This window comes from Monodelphis domestica, chromosome 2, assembly GCF_027887165.1.
Source record: "Monodelphis domestica isolate mMonDom1 chromosome 2, mMonDom1.pri, whole genome shotgun sequence".
NCBI lineage: Eukaryota > Metazoa > Chordata > Mammalia > Didelphimorphia > Didelphidae > Monodelphis > Monodelphis domestica.
The window spans coordinates 223,884,329-223,898,841 of NC_077228.1; the positions used below are offsets into that span (position 1 = coordinate 223,884,329).

At 36.2% G+C, this 14,513-nt stretch overlaps 1 protein-coding gene across 10 annotated transcripts in view; it reads left to right on the forward strand.

Annotated features, from left to right (window-relative positions):
• Window positions 1-14,513, forward strand: part of LOC100029142 (WD repeat-containing protein on Y chromosome-like) — a 171,965-nt gene that overhangs the window by 40,679 nt on the left and 116,773 nt on the right. For 8 of the 10 annotated variants that reach the window (XR_008916421.1, XR_008916422.1, XM_056817246.1 and 5 more), the window contains 5 exons: window positions 293-439; window positions 7,393-7,518; window positions 8,416-8,587; window positions 10,234-10,280; window positions 13,646-13,783. Coding sequence is in view for 8 of the 10 variants with exons in the window: in XM_056817246.1 (XP_056673224.1) it covers window positions 293-439; window positions 7,393-7,518; window positions 8,416-8,587; window positions 10,234-10,280; window positions 13,646-13,783 (630 nt within the window). In the remaining 2 variants the exon portion in view is untranslated. The remainder of the gene's footprint in view (window positions 1-292; window positions 440-7,392; window positions 7,519-8,415; window positions 8,588-10,233; window positions 10,281-13,645; window positions 13,784-14,513) is intronic. The other 2 variants (XM_056817250.1, XM_056817251.1) reach the window with 2 other exon arrangements.

Here is a 14,513-nt window from a genome sequence, read left to right on the forward strand (position 1 = left end):
ACAGGGGTTCATGGACAACAGAGAATGCAATGCTCTACCTTCCTAACTCCTGCCCTTGTCCTGTTTTAAAATTTTGCTCTATAGTGGATTTGACTAGCCTCAAATCCAAGAAGTATCTCAGTCAAGGAAACAAAATATTCCCCTCTAATGGGGCCCATGGGTCTTAGGAATTCTGGTACTAGAGTTGTCCTTTTAAAGGACCATTTGATAACATCACCCATTTACAAAAGTGAGCACAAAATGATTATGGGTGTTTTTATTATGTATGTGTGTTTGTTTTCATGTTTTAAAGATTCAAACGGCCCATGACAATATTGTGGATTGGAGTGAATTCTGTTCACATTTACTACTCCAGTACCGAAAGAGAGATGTTGTGGAAAAAACCAAGGACACTTTCTTTCAGGGAAAGCCCTTGATCCGACATTGTTCACAAAACAAGGTGAGCATTAACAGGCTAGAAGTGACCAAAGCTACTCAAGACCTACCTTTGGAAGGAGGGAGGGAGGGTGCAGTTAGAGATTAGAGGGAATAAAGCCTATTGCCAATCCTCTGGGCTGCATTGTGTAATAAAGATGTAAGCTGAGTGGAAACTATTTACTTGGTGAACTGGAGAGGATGAACTGAGGAGAAATTTATTATATCTTGAGATAGAGAAGATAAACTGAGGAGAAACTAGTTTCTTCACAATGGCTGCTGTTTTCTACTCTGGCTATGTCTAGAGAGGCTACTACAGGAACCTAAAACTGCTGAGGGAACCTGAGGCTGCTTATTGGTAATGGAGGACAGAGAAATGCTGCTGGGGGAAATGCCACTACCCACACAGGGATATTGGTACACAAGGGACTGCTCTGAGGAATCTGCCTATTGATCCCTAATGATGGCTGATCTATTTCCTAATCTCCTTCCTCCCTCACTCCCTCCTCCAACCCTCTTCCTCCTGCCACCCTTCTCCTCCCAACTTTCCCTCCCCCTTGAGTGAATTATAAAATATTCCAAGTTTCTTTCTCAGGTAAGGGATTTATTGGGATAACAGGATGGGAAACTGAGGTAAGGGGGATGATGAAGTCCCTAGTTTAACTGAAGTAAAATTGAGAAAATAGTCCAGTCACAAACTGTGACTCTGAGACAGAGAAATGGAGGACAATGGCTTTTCAAGATCTTCTTTCTTCTTCTTCAGTTAGGTTTCTCCTTCTTGTCAATTTCAACTGTCCAAAGTCAGAGAACTTCAAGTAACCAAGTCAGCCCCACCAGAGTCCAAAAGCCAAATCAGCTTCACAAAAGTCTCTCAGCCAACTTCAAACTCCAGAGAGCAAATGTGTGTCCCCCAGTCAGAGACCCAGAGACCAAAAAGCCCCCTGGTCAACTCCAACTGTTCAGAGTCAGAAAGCCAGTTTCTCTTCTTAGTATGGCCAGCCAAAAGCCTCCAGGGAAAAGTATGACTTCCAGTCCCAGACACAGAGACACAAAAGACCCCTCCCTCAGCTCCAACTGTCCAGCTCAACCACCAACAACTGGGGACATTCCATTTGAATCCTGGCTTTTGCATCTAGAGCTAGATACATCTTGGTCCATAAGTCCTGCAAAATCTTCTCTCTTCATATCTCTATCACAATTGGGGGAGGAGGGTGTCAGGGAGTAGAAAGGGGTTTGCAGCCTCTCTTCTGGATTCATCCAGGCTATTTGGGAGTGGGTCTAGTTAGGTAGAACATTGGTTATTATAGTTAAACAAAATTTTCTTTACTTGCCCTATTTAGGATACAGGAATTTAGAATGTCTACACAGAGCAAGTAAGTGGTGATGTCAGTACTATTTGAAAGGTATCTTATAAAAAGATAGCTTTGACTGATAACTTTAGCTAAGCAGAATAAACCAAGAAAAAAATAAAAAGTTTTTTAAAGAATATTATACCAAAAAGAACCCTAGACTAAGGGCTGAAAGACCTGGTTTGTATCATCCTCTGTCATGTCACTTTGGACATATTTAGCCTCTTTAGGCCCAGGTTTCTTAATCCATAAAAAGAGTGGATTAAATTAGATTAATAATAATAATAGTTAACATTTACATATTCACTTACCATATGCTAAGTACTATGCTGAGCAGATGAAAGATTATCTCATGTGATCCTCAAAACAACCCTGTGAGTTAGGTGCTATTATTATTTCCAGTTGAGGAAACTGGTGCAAAGTAAAGTTATTTGCCCAGGATCACCACAGCTAATAATTTTCTGAAGCTGGATTTGAACTCAGGTCATCCTAACTCTGGGTCCAGAGTTCTATCAGTGTACATTAAAGAAAATAAAAACATTTAATATAAATATTGACAATATTGCATAATATATATCTTAGCTAAATGGGGAAACCTAGTTTGAAACTAGTCTCAATATCTTTTCCTATAAATCAGGGGATCTTGACCTAGGGTCCATGAACATTTTTTAATACCTTACTAATTGTAATAACATATAATACACTTTATTTTAGCCAAAAGGCCAAGAAGTGATCATTATAATTAGATATAATGCTTTTTATTCCATGAAAAATATTATTCTGAGAAAGTAGTTCATAGGATTTACCTTCACATAGAGCAAGTAATTGGCAATGTCAATTACAAGTTCCCATTATCCTCAAGTACTAGGAGAGTCTATGATTAAAAAAAAAGATTAAGAACCTCTTTTTAAAAATTAGAAAGGTAGTCTCAGAAATTATTGGAAAATTAATGGTTCAATAAGTTACAAATAAGAACATGGTACAGATGGAAGCCTGAAGAGGTGATTGTTGTGACTGACTAACCTCATTTGGGATTTTCTTGGCAAAAATAATGGAGTGGCTTGCCATTTCCTTTTCCAGTTCATTTTATATATGAGGAAACTGAGGCAAATAGGGTTAAATGTCTTACCCAGAGTCATACAGCTAATAAGTATCTGAGGCCAGATTTGAACTCTACAAAGATGGTCCAGAAATAATAGTGGAAATACTAGAAATGCTGAAAGAAAAGGTCAATGTCTTTCCTCAAAGGAGTTGTGAACAGATAGTGAACATTTTCAACCTTCTAAAGATTAACTTGATAAGGTTCTTTTTTGTTGGTTTTGTTTGTTTTAGTGTCAGTCATCTTAGTGTATTTACCCATCAGATTAAGGGTCAAGGTGAACTTCCTTTTAGCTCACAAAGTAAATTAAAAAAGATTTTCAGTCATTTAATTTACTCCATTTCCTTATTTTACAGATGAGTAAACTGAAGTCCAGTAAATCTTAACATTAGGGTAGATTTCAGGATATCCATAAATTTTGCTAAGGAAATAATTACATCTATATTTTCATTAACTTCTAATTGGAATTTAGCTTTTGCCTCATTTATGAATAAAGGCAACAAAGCATTATTTGGGAAGGGATCCATAGATTTCATCACAACCAAAAAAAGTCCATGTCAAAAAAAAAAGGCAAAGAATACCTGGGTTTAGTGCTTCGTTCTAAAAGGAAAAACTAGATTTAGGTTAGATTAAACAATGATTAACAATAATTATTTGACTCAGTGTTTTATTTTGCTATTTAGCTATGTCTGACTCTTCAGGATCCTATTTGGGGTTTTGTTGGCAAAGATACTGAAGTAGTTTGCACTTTCTTTCTCCAACTCATTTTATAGATGAGGAAACTGAAGCAAACAAGGTTAAGTGACTTTCCCACAGTCACTCAGCTAGCAAGTGTCTAAGGTTACATTTGAATTCAAGTCCTCCAGACTCTAGCCCTACTCTCTATATCCACTATACCATCAAGATGTTGTACTTGACTCCACTTCAGTGGAATGGAATCACATTAGCTCACCTGATTTATCTATGTTCTCTCAATTATCAATCCTCCCTGAACTAGAGAAGTGAAAGTTGTCTGTCTAACATGTTGGGAGCTTTCCACCAAAATTCACAATCATAGAGCATCACTAGGGGAAAAAATGAAGTAAAATAAAATGTGCCTTTGTTTCTTGGAAAAGCTTCAAGGAACTAAAACCAATCAGGCAACAAGCATTTACTAAACACCTACTATGTGCTAAACTCTGTGCTAATCATTAGGAATAAAAAGGAAAAAAATGTTTTAAGTTCCTGTTCTCCAGGACCTAACAATCTAATGGGAGAAACAAGAAGTAAATTAATATATACAGATGAGTTATATGAAGGATAAGGCAATCTCAAAAGAAAGGCTTTAAGATTAAGGAGAACCTTGCTGTACCGGATCTCAGAGTACTTACAAAGCAGCAATCATCAGAACAATCCTGAAAAGACTGGGTACACAATACACTGTAGGTAATGGCCATAGTAATCTAGTGTTTGATAACAACAAGATCCTAGCTCACAAAATAAGAACTCAGTATTTGAAAAAAAAATGCTAGAAAAATTGTAAAACCATATGGCAGAAACTAGATACAGACCAATGTCTCACACTATATTCCAAGATAAGGTAAAAAAAAATGAGTACATTATTTAGACATAAAGGGTAATGCTATAAACAAATTGTAAAGCTTAGCATGGTTTACCTATCAGGTCCATAGGTAAAGGAAGAATTTTTGACCAAATGAGAGAGAGAACATTGGAGATATAAAATAGTTGATTTTGATTATATTAAATTAAAAATACTTTGCACAAATAAAACCAATGTATCCATTATTAGAAGGAAAGAAGAAAACTGGGAGAAAAATTTTATAGCAAGTTTCTCTGAGAAAGGTGTCATTTTCAAATATATAGAGAACTGAGTCAAATTTCTAGGAATAAAAGTCATTCCTCAACTGATAAATGATATGGATATGAACAGGTAGTGTTCAAGTGATGAAATCAAAGTCTTCTATTTCATATGAAAAAAATGCTCTAAATCACTATTGATTAGAGAAATGCAAATTAAAACAACTCTGAGGTACTACTTTACACCTTTTAGATTAACTAATATGACAGAAAAGGAAAATGACAAATATTGGAGAGAATATGGGAAAATTGGTACACTAGATATAGACCCACTGTTGTTGGTCATCAACCAATCACTCTGAGTGGTCATGAAATGATCTTACCATTCTGAAGATCCATTTGAACTATGCCTAAAGGGCTATAAAACTGAGCCTACCCATGGATCCTACAGTACCACTACAACGTCTTTATCCCAAATAAATAAAAAAAAAGGAAAAGGACATATATGTTCAAAAATATTTATAGCAGCTCATTTTGTGGTGGCAAAGAATTGGAAATTGAGAGAATGCCCATTAGATGGGGAATGGCTAAACAAACTGTGGTATATAATTGTAATGTAATACTAGAGTGTTACAAGAAATGATGAGAAGGACGATTTCAGAAAACCCTGATAAGATTTACATGAACTGTTGCAAAATGAAGTAAGTAGAATTGGGAGAGTATTGTATATAGTGACAGCTATACTGTATAATGATCAGTTGTAAATGACTTAGCTATTCTCAGCAATGCAAAAATCCAAACCCATTTCAAAGTACTGAAGTAAAAACATTCTATCCTTTTCAAGAGAAAGAGCTGATGGAGTCTAAATGCAGCTTGAAGCATTCTTTTTTGAAGCATGCTTTTTTTGTACCTCATCTCTGCCTAGAGTTTTCTTTATGTCTCTTTCACAACATGTTGAATATGGAAATATGTTTTCCATGACTGCACATATATAATGAGAGAAGAGAGAGATTTTGAAACTCAAAATGTTAAAAAAAAAACAAATATTAAAATTATTTTTTCATGTAATTGGAAAAAATAAAATAGTTATCCCCTCCACATCGTGGGGGTTAAAGGTGCAGTGCTCCTATGATCTGGAAAACTTGCATAAAATTGTTTTGGTCCTCCCTTTGTACCAGAGAAGAAGTCTATATTTTTAATTTTCTTTTATGGGGTTTTTATGGTACCTTATTGTAAAATTTGGGTTATGTATTTAGTCATAGGCTATCTAATTTCTAAACTTCTTTGTCCTCTACTGGTCTTCATGTGTCCTCTGCTGTTTCCACAAAACTGACCCAAACAATCCCTTTTAATTACTTATGCTGACAAGTGATATATAAAACTATGATGAGAAAAGTGACACCACAGAAAGGATACCTGTATTTTTTTTTTAAACAGAGAGCTTGAAAAGGATTTTTGCAGAAAGTAGGACTTCAGCTGAGACTTGAAAGAAGCCAGGAGAAGATGAGGAGGGAGAAATTTCTAGGCATAAAAAAACAGCCATTGAAATAATGCCCAGTCAGGAGTTGGAATACATTGTGTTAAGAACAGCAAAAAGGGACGATTTCCCAAGTGTAACACAGACCATTCTTCTCTTATTCAATTCTGAATCTATTCAATGTCTATTAAAAACATGTACTAATTGACCAGTTCCACAGGTCATATCATAGTCTAGACAATAGGCATTCTTCATCAACTTGGTTTATTTTTTTTTCTGTGTGGATGGTTTTATTAGATCCTAAATAAGTGAAAGACCTTTTAAAAGTTGCATTTCTATATAGCTTACTCTTTAACTTGTATTGGTAATTAATGGCAAGTTAATACTTGTGCTTGTTATTTAATAGATTTATAGAAAAGGTATAATTGGCAGAAATGTATTATATTTTCTTTGTTTCTTATTCATCCTACCCTGAGGCATGGAAAGACCATAGAACTATGCAAACCTAATCCAAATATCAAAACTCCCTCAGTGACAGCTCAATGACATTGAAAACGACCTCCTTAGGAATCATGTCTGGTATTTTTCTTTAAAAAACAAAGAAAGAAAAAACCTTCCTCTCTATCTTAGAATTGACACTGGATATTGTTCCAAGGAAGAAGACTAGGAAATTGGGGTTAAGTGACTGACCCATAGTCACACAACTAGGAAGTGTCTTAGGTCATATATAAACTTAGGACCTCCTAACTCCAGGACTGGTTCTCTTACCCACCGTACCACCTAGCTATCCCTATGATGCCTCTCAACACCCACATTTTTTTAAGGAAAAATGACCTAAAAGATATGGTCTAAAATGACCAGGTATGATTTTAAATCATACCTATTCACTGGTATAGTGAACTCATTATAGGAACCTCTCTACACTGTCAGTGGGGACAATGATCAGTAATTTATAGCTTTCACAAATACCAGAGAGCATTGAACGATTAAATATCCAAAGTCAAAAAGTCAATAAATGTCAGAGAGGGGACTTGAATCCAAGTCTTCTTGACTCAAGACCAGCTCTTTGATCCCTATGCCTTGATTCTTCTCAATTACAACAGAAGAGTAACTTATTTTATTTGAATAAATAACAAATAAAATGTATAAATAACCTTAAAAGTAGTTACAAACACCCTAGCCATATAAAAGGACTCCAAAGACAATATATATGACCCCATCTAAGTATGATCCCCTTTTCTTTCCTTTTTTCTCAGCAAGAGCCAACCACTCGAATCTTAGCCATCTTTTCTCCTTCTACAACACACTCATTTGTGACTGTCAGCAAAGGAGGAATTCTCAGCTTCTGGGATAATAACTTACAGCTTCAGAAGACATATGAGGTGATAATCCCAAAGGGAGAGTTACAGGGGTACAAAATGATGCCTAGAATATACATTCCAAGAGCAGATTTCTGCTGCCTGCTTATAGCTAGAATTTTAAGAGAAATACGAATTTAAAAGAGTTAGCTTTCAGAGACCATTAGTACATTCAGCTGGCAAGGAGAGGTTTTGATGACTGTCCTTTCTACCATTACTATTATAATTATCCTTATATTCAAACAACACGAACTCATATAGACCAAGAAAGCAGTTCATTTAGTAAGAAACTTAATACTAACTAACCTCTCACATTATTGAAGAAAAAAGGCTCCCATGCCCATAAGCATTTTATGAGTACCTACTATATGCCAGCCAGTATGTGAAGCAAGGAAACTCAATTGAGGCAAATAGAAATTAAAATCTACATCAGAGTTTTTCTCTCTTTAGTTTATATATTTCAAGGGCCATGATTTGACCTCTGATGTAACTGGGTCTATATAATAATGAAGCATATTCTATCAGTGTTCTAGCATATCGGCCACATAAGAACTGTTAGTTTTCTAAAGACACACAGCAAAGGACCTACTTTCTAAAGATACCCACTTCTCACCTCTAAGAGGCATCCCCCCCCTTTTGATGTAAGGAAATGCCACTAAACAATTAGAGCTGTCCAAAAGTAAGAAGGGACTCCTCTGGATATCTTCAGAGGAGGGAAGGATGACTTCTCAGGGATGCTCAAGTAGGAGAGAATTCTTGGCAGTGTGCTGAAGGAACCAACCAGCCCCTGAATTCAGTCTCTACATTGATGTTCTGTATGTATTGCATAAACTCTGGGCCCAGAATTGCCTCTATGCAGCTCAGGGTGGCACCAGAGCCCCACTTTTGAGATCTCTGTCTCCCAGCCTTGTTTCCTAACAGATGTTATCAGATGCTGTTGAGGCGCCAATGGGAAAGAAGAAGATTAAAGTTTGGACAACAGATGCAGTCTATATGCCTAATGTTCATAAAATTGCTGTTGCTACAACAAGCAGAAAAATTTATTTTTTCGAAGTGTCTCTAGGCCCCATCTTTGAAGATTTCCATCTCTTTGGTAGGCTTAACCATCCTGAATAGTCTACAATAGCTTTTGTGTATATAACCCTTTATAGTTCATAGTGCAATAGCTTTGTGAAGTAGATGTCATAAATATGTGTAAGATTATGGGGTTTTAAAGCAAGAGGTAACCTTGGAGGTCATCTTGTCCAATTTCTTCATTTAAAAAAAAACTGGAGCCTGGGAAGCTCAGATCACTTGTTCATATTCATACGAGGAGTAAGCAGTAGAAACAAGATTCAAACCTAAGTCTCTTCTGATTCTGGTTCTTTATTAGGATTTTTTTTATTAAAAAAAACAGGCTCAAAGGACCTGAATATAGTCACATGGCTAGTATGTAAGAGAGTTAGAATACAAACCCAAGTTTTCTGACAAGTAATTGCCACACAATCCAAAGAATGATTTACTACAGACAAATTGAAAAGAATATCATTCTCATTAAAGATAGCCTGACTAATTTTTGGTTTTTACTTATAAGTGTCTGATTATCTTAACATTTTTTAAAGATATGTATATATATGTGTGTGTGTGTGTGTGTGTGTGTGTGTGTGTGTGTGTGTGTGTGTGTGTGTGTGTATAATCTCTGCCTGTTTCAATTTAAGAACTGTTCAGAATCTAGGCAGGACCCATTTGGGGTTTTCTTTCACAACAATACTGGAGTGGTTTATCATTTCCTTTTCCAACTCATTTTATAGATAAGGAAACTGAGGCAAAAGGGTGACGTGATTTGCCCACTGTCACATAGCTAGTAAGTGAGGCTAGATTTGAACTCAGGAAGATGGCACTACTTTACCCACTTTGCCACCAAGCTGCCTGTGATACCCATGATTTCCAGTTAGATTATTGTAGCTCTAAGAAACTATGCATTCTTCCCTTCATTGTTGCTTTAAATAGAGTTGATCACAATTAAGCCTTAAGGGAGTCAATCACATAAGTATGTATTTGGTTTTTTATTATATGTTATTAGTGAATATTAGCATGTAATCAGAATTCAAGAGTAACTATGATTAGAAATGTTTTAGTTTCCAGCCAACTTGATGACAAGCTTTCAAAGCATGTCCTTGTATTATTGTCAAGCTTAAATCTGAAGTCTTTCTAGTTTATTAGTATCTGTTACAATTTATATACTCCACTTTTGTAGACATTGAGAAGAGCCACCATTGTGATACATAGGAAAAGTACTTTACTGATTGAGCATTTACTTTATAGATGGGGGAAAGTGATCTAGACTTGATGTTATGGGAAAGGATTTGTACCAGGAACCAAAATATTTGAGTTCTAGTCTCGGCCCTAACATTAATTTGCTCTATGGCCTTGGAGAAGTCATTTTACCTAAACAAGTCTCAAACTCTCTATCTATAAAATGAAGTGATTAAATATGATCATTCTATGGCCTTTTTTAGGTCAAGGTCATCTAGTTTCTAATACTGGACCTTCAGATCTTTTGTACAAAGTAGTAACTTCCAGCCTATACCACTTTTTCCCTTCATAAAGGATTATCTCTGTAAAGAGGTCATTTTCTTTTGAATTTTAGCCTTAATCAATACATATGTGTGTCTAATTATAAATATGTAGGCATATATATGAATATAAATATGTGAGTAGGTACATACACCTACCTAACTTGTTTCTCTGTTTCCACAGCATTAAACTACATTCCAACATCAGTGTTCTACTGGTATAATACAGAAGTAAGTATAAGAAATATTTGCTATATAAACTGGGTTAGAGTATAACCATATTACATGTTCTTATATGGCAGTACCTATGTTTTATTATGAAAATATTCATTCATTCAAAACTCATCTGAATCAGGGTTATCTTCTTTAAAAAATTAAATATTCAGAACTAAAATAGAAAGACTAAAGTTAGCCTGTACATTTCTTGAATTGAGAATCAATGAAATCTAGCTTGAAATTCTGCCTTGCATTTGATCAGAATGGGATGTAAATCTCTTTTAACAGTTATAACCCCAAGGAGGTTATATAATCATTAAATAGCCAGCCTCTTCTTCAGAGTAGAAACCAGGACAGTAGTGAAGGTCCCTGCCAATGATTAAGCAGTGAATGTACAAAGTAGAGAGAAGTTTCAGGTCCTAAGCCCCCATATTATAGGTTATTGACCCTCAAGAAATTTGTTCATGATTAAAATAATCTTGTGAGATTCCTGTTATTCCTGGCAGAAGTAGCTGAGGGAATTAATTTAATCCAAACATGAATTTTATTCCTTGAATGCCTGGATTTTCTTTGGGAATCACCTACAATGAAAACACTGGGTTGGCCTCCCTATAGACCAAAAAACTCTGGGTCATTGGATTTGGATCTAGCACAGGCACTATACCTAGAGGGCAATTGTGTTTAAATGCATTTGTTTTTCAGTCATTTTTGAGTCCTGTCCAACTCTTCATAACCCAATTTGGGATTTTCTTGGTAAAGATCCTGGAGTAGTTTACCATTTCCTTCTCTAATTTATTTTATAGATGAGGAAACTAAGACAAACAGAGTTAAATGAATTGCCCAGGGTCACACAGCTAGTAAGTGTCTGAAACCAGATTTGCTTTCAGGAAGAGGAGTTTTCTTGATTCCAGTCCCAGCACACTATCCATGATGCTTTATAAAGAGACTTCAGTTTATTTTTTTTTCCATTGAAAAATGTTTCTACTAGTATCTTGGAGTATGATAAAAACTTATTCTGCCAATTCCTTTCTTGACCTCTCCAAGGAGTACCTGTGAGTCATCCTTCCACTTAATTACAATTCCCTTGTTTTTTCTCCTTTTATTTATTACAAAAATGTCAAGATTATTATGATTCAGCCCCTCCAGAAGTGTCTACTCATTAATCACTAGACAAAAATCCCACATTTAAATTACTAATGATCAAATTGCTTTGATTTATAGAGGATTTTAAAAGTGTATGAAACTTGGGACTATCTGACCCCTTAGCAAAATACTGTTCTAGTGCCTCATATATTCTGCAAGTGACCCTAAGATCTCAAAACTATACCAACAACACATATGATCTGACAGGTTCTACCATGCCAGAAAGCTTGGAATGTAACTCCAGAAATAGACCAAGTCTGTTAGCTATGTTGAAGAGGCTCATGACCTCTTGATAGTGACATGCAGATGAATTTTTTAGCCATAGCAATCCCTAAAACAAATAAAAATACAGAGTAGGCTTTAGTTCTTTGTGGCTCCCTTCCATTTCTGCAGTGACAGCAAGAAAGTTAGGGAGGAGGAGGACAGAGACTTTGAAATTATGTAGACTGAAGAGCTCTCAAAATAGAGAAAAAAATAAAGCAAAACCATAAGACAGTAGAATGAGACATATTCTACATTCCTTATATCCTATTTACTGATGGAAACATAGCAAAGATCCTCTTTTGTTTAAACATTCTTGTGAATTCATCAGTCTAGGTAGCTTCAAGAGGAACTTCCTCTACTAATGCAGATTGGCATCTTCTTTGACATTTATAATCTTAGAGAATTGCCTGGAGGCACTAAAAGGGTTAAGCAATTGGCCCAAGTCAATTCAGTCAGTACAGATCAAAGGAGAGATTTGAACCCACATCTTCTTAATCTTGGGATTAACTCCCTACCAAGCTGAGGTGCTACTAAACCTCAATATTCTTATTCAATTTCAGAAAGCAGTCAATTTTATTCCTCTGTCAAACATTAAACCACAAAGAACAATAGTAGGATATATCTGACATTTTAAAAAGGGTAATTTCTATCTGAACTCCACTGGTATCAAATAAAAAAGGAAAGCAAGAATAATTAATATTTCCAGTATTAATATCTTGGGCAGCTAGGTGGTACAGCACATAGAGTACAGACCTGGAGTCAAGAAGACTCGTGTTCCTGAGTACAAATCTGGCCTCTGACACTAGTCTTGTGACCCTAAGCAAGTTGCTTTATCCTGTTTGCCATAGTTTCCTCATCTATAAAATGAGCTGGAGAAGGAAATGACAAACCACTCCACTATCTTTGCTAAGAAAACCCCAATTGACATCACAAAGACTAAGGCATGACTGAAAAAAGACTAAACAACAATAATACTTTATATTTTGCTGTGCAATCATTTCAGTTACTTTATATGGCAAAGCTAATATTTTAACCCAGATCCTTTCAAGCCAAATCTAGAATTATTTCTACTTGATCAGGAGATCCAAGCTATAAACCTTTTCTCACTTTTAAAAAATCACTTAACCTTTCAGACCCTCAGTTTCCTCACCTATAGACTAAGAGAATCAGACTAGATGATTTATGAAGACCCTTCTAACTCCAAATTTTGTTCTTCAGTCATTTTTTCAGTTTTGTCCAATTCTTCATGGCCCCATTTAGGATTTTCTTGACAAATATACTGAAGTGGTTTGCCATTCCTTCTCCTGCTCATTAGACATATGAGTAAACTGAGGCAAAGAAGGTTAAATGATGTGTCCAGGGTTACACAACTAGTGTCTGAGGACAGATTTGAACTCAAGAAGGTCTTCCTAACACCAGGCCTAGGACTCCATTCACATTCACTTAGCTGCTTAAATTATGGTTCTATAAACTGGCTTACGTATAATCACACAGCTAATAAATGTCTAGCAGAATTAGAATCCAAGTCTTCCTGATTCCAGGGCTAACACTGTAAGATACATATCCTCTTTAATAGCATGGTTTAAATAGACCAAACATTCTATCTATCCATGATGACTGCCCTCCTACTTTCTTATTTAGCCTTTTTTTAAGTACTCAGAAAACCCTACAGTCATCAGATTCACATTGCCTGTATTTAGAAGAAATTGTTTCTGAATGCAATTTGAAGTTCAAATACCATAGTAAATTTAGGAATCTCCTTTCGGGAAGATAAACTATCTGTCTGGAAGTTTATATGCAATCCTGCCCCAAAATCAGAGAGATGGACTGCTGCTACTCACACCCCAAATCCCTTAAAGCCCTATAATCCTGTGGTTTCATGGCTGAGAAATCTCATGCCAGCAAAGTTATCAAGTCAGGGGGCAATGCTCTAGACTACAGCCCAACACTGGTCTCTTTTCTCTCCCTGCCAGTCTGTCGAAAGCTGTTCTGTACTACTCTGGGGCGATGACCATGGAGGAGTGAGTGTGCTCAGGTTTCTCCACCCCAACAAAAGCTTATATGAAAAGTCTTTATTTGAACAGACTGGGTTCTCTGGAATCTACATGCAGGTGGGGGATTATAATTGCATATGTCATTATAGAAGTAATGATCAGTCTCAATTAAAATGTTCAAGGTAAGGGGGGAAGCTGGGTGGCTAAGTGGATTAAAAGCCAGACCTAGAGAGGGGAGGTCATAGGTTAAGATCTGGCCTCAGACACTTCCTAGCTGTGTGACCCTGGGCAAGTCACTTGACCCCCATTGCCTAGCTCTTACCACTCTTCTGCCTTGGAACCAATACACAGTATTGATTACAAGGCGGAAGGTAAGGGTTTAAAAAATAATACAATGTTCAAGATCAGGGCAGAGGATGAAAGGGAAGGAAAGAGGGAGCCCAGCCAGTACTTGGGGAGAATAAGATTTTGGAAGGAGATTGAGGAGGATAAGAACTTTAATTTGGATGAGACTGGAAAGAGTCTCTTAAGTTAAATCCCATTATGAAACATAACAATGAAAAACTGCCCTATATAAAACTACAGTAAATAGCATTAACTATGTCCCTAAAATCTAATATAATACAGCTGGCTCATGATTTTCCAATGTGCAGTTCAATGGAAGCTGCAAAACTACCATCAAGATAGACTTTACTCATTTAATATTCTTTGCAATGAAAGCTGGTTTAAGACATGAGTTTCTTCCCACCGTCATGATACACAAAAGGCTGCACAGTTTGGAGTGAGTGAATAATAACATGGGGAAACAACTCAAACTCATCATGATTATCACAGTGCTCTACACATA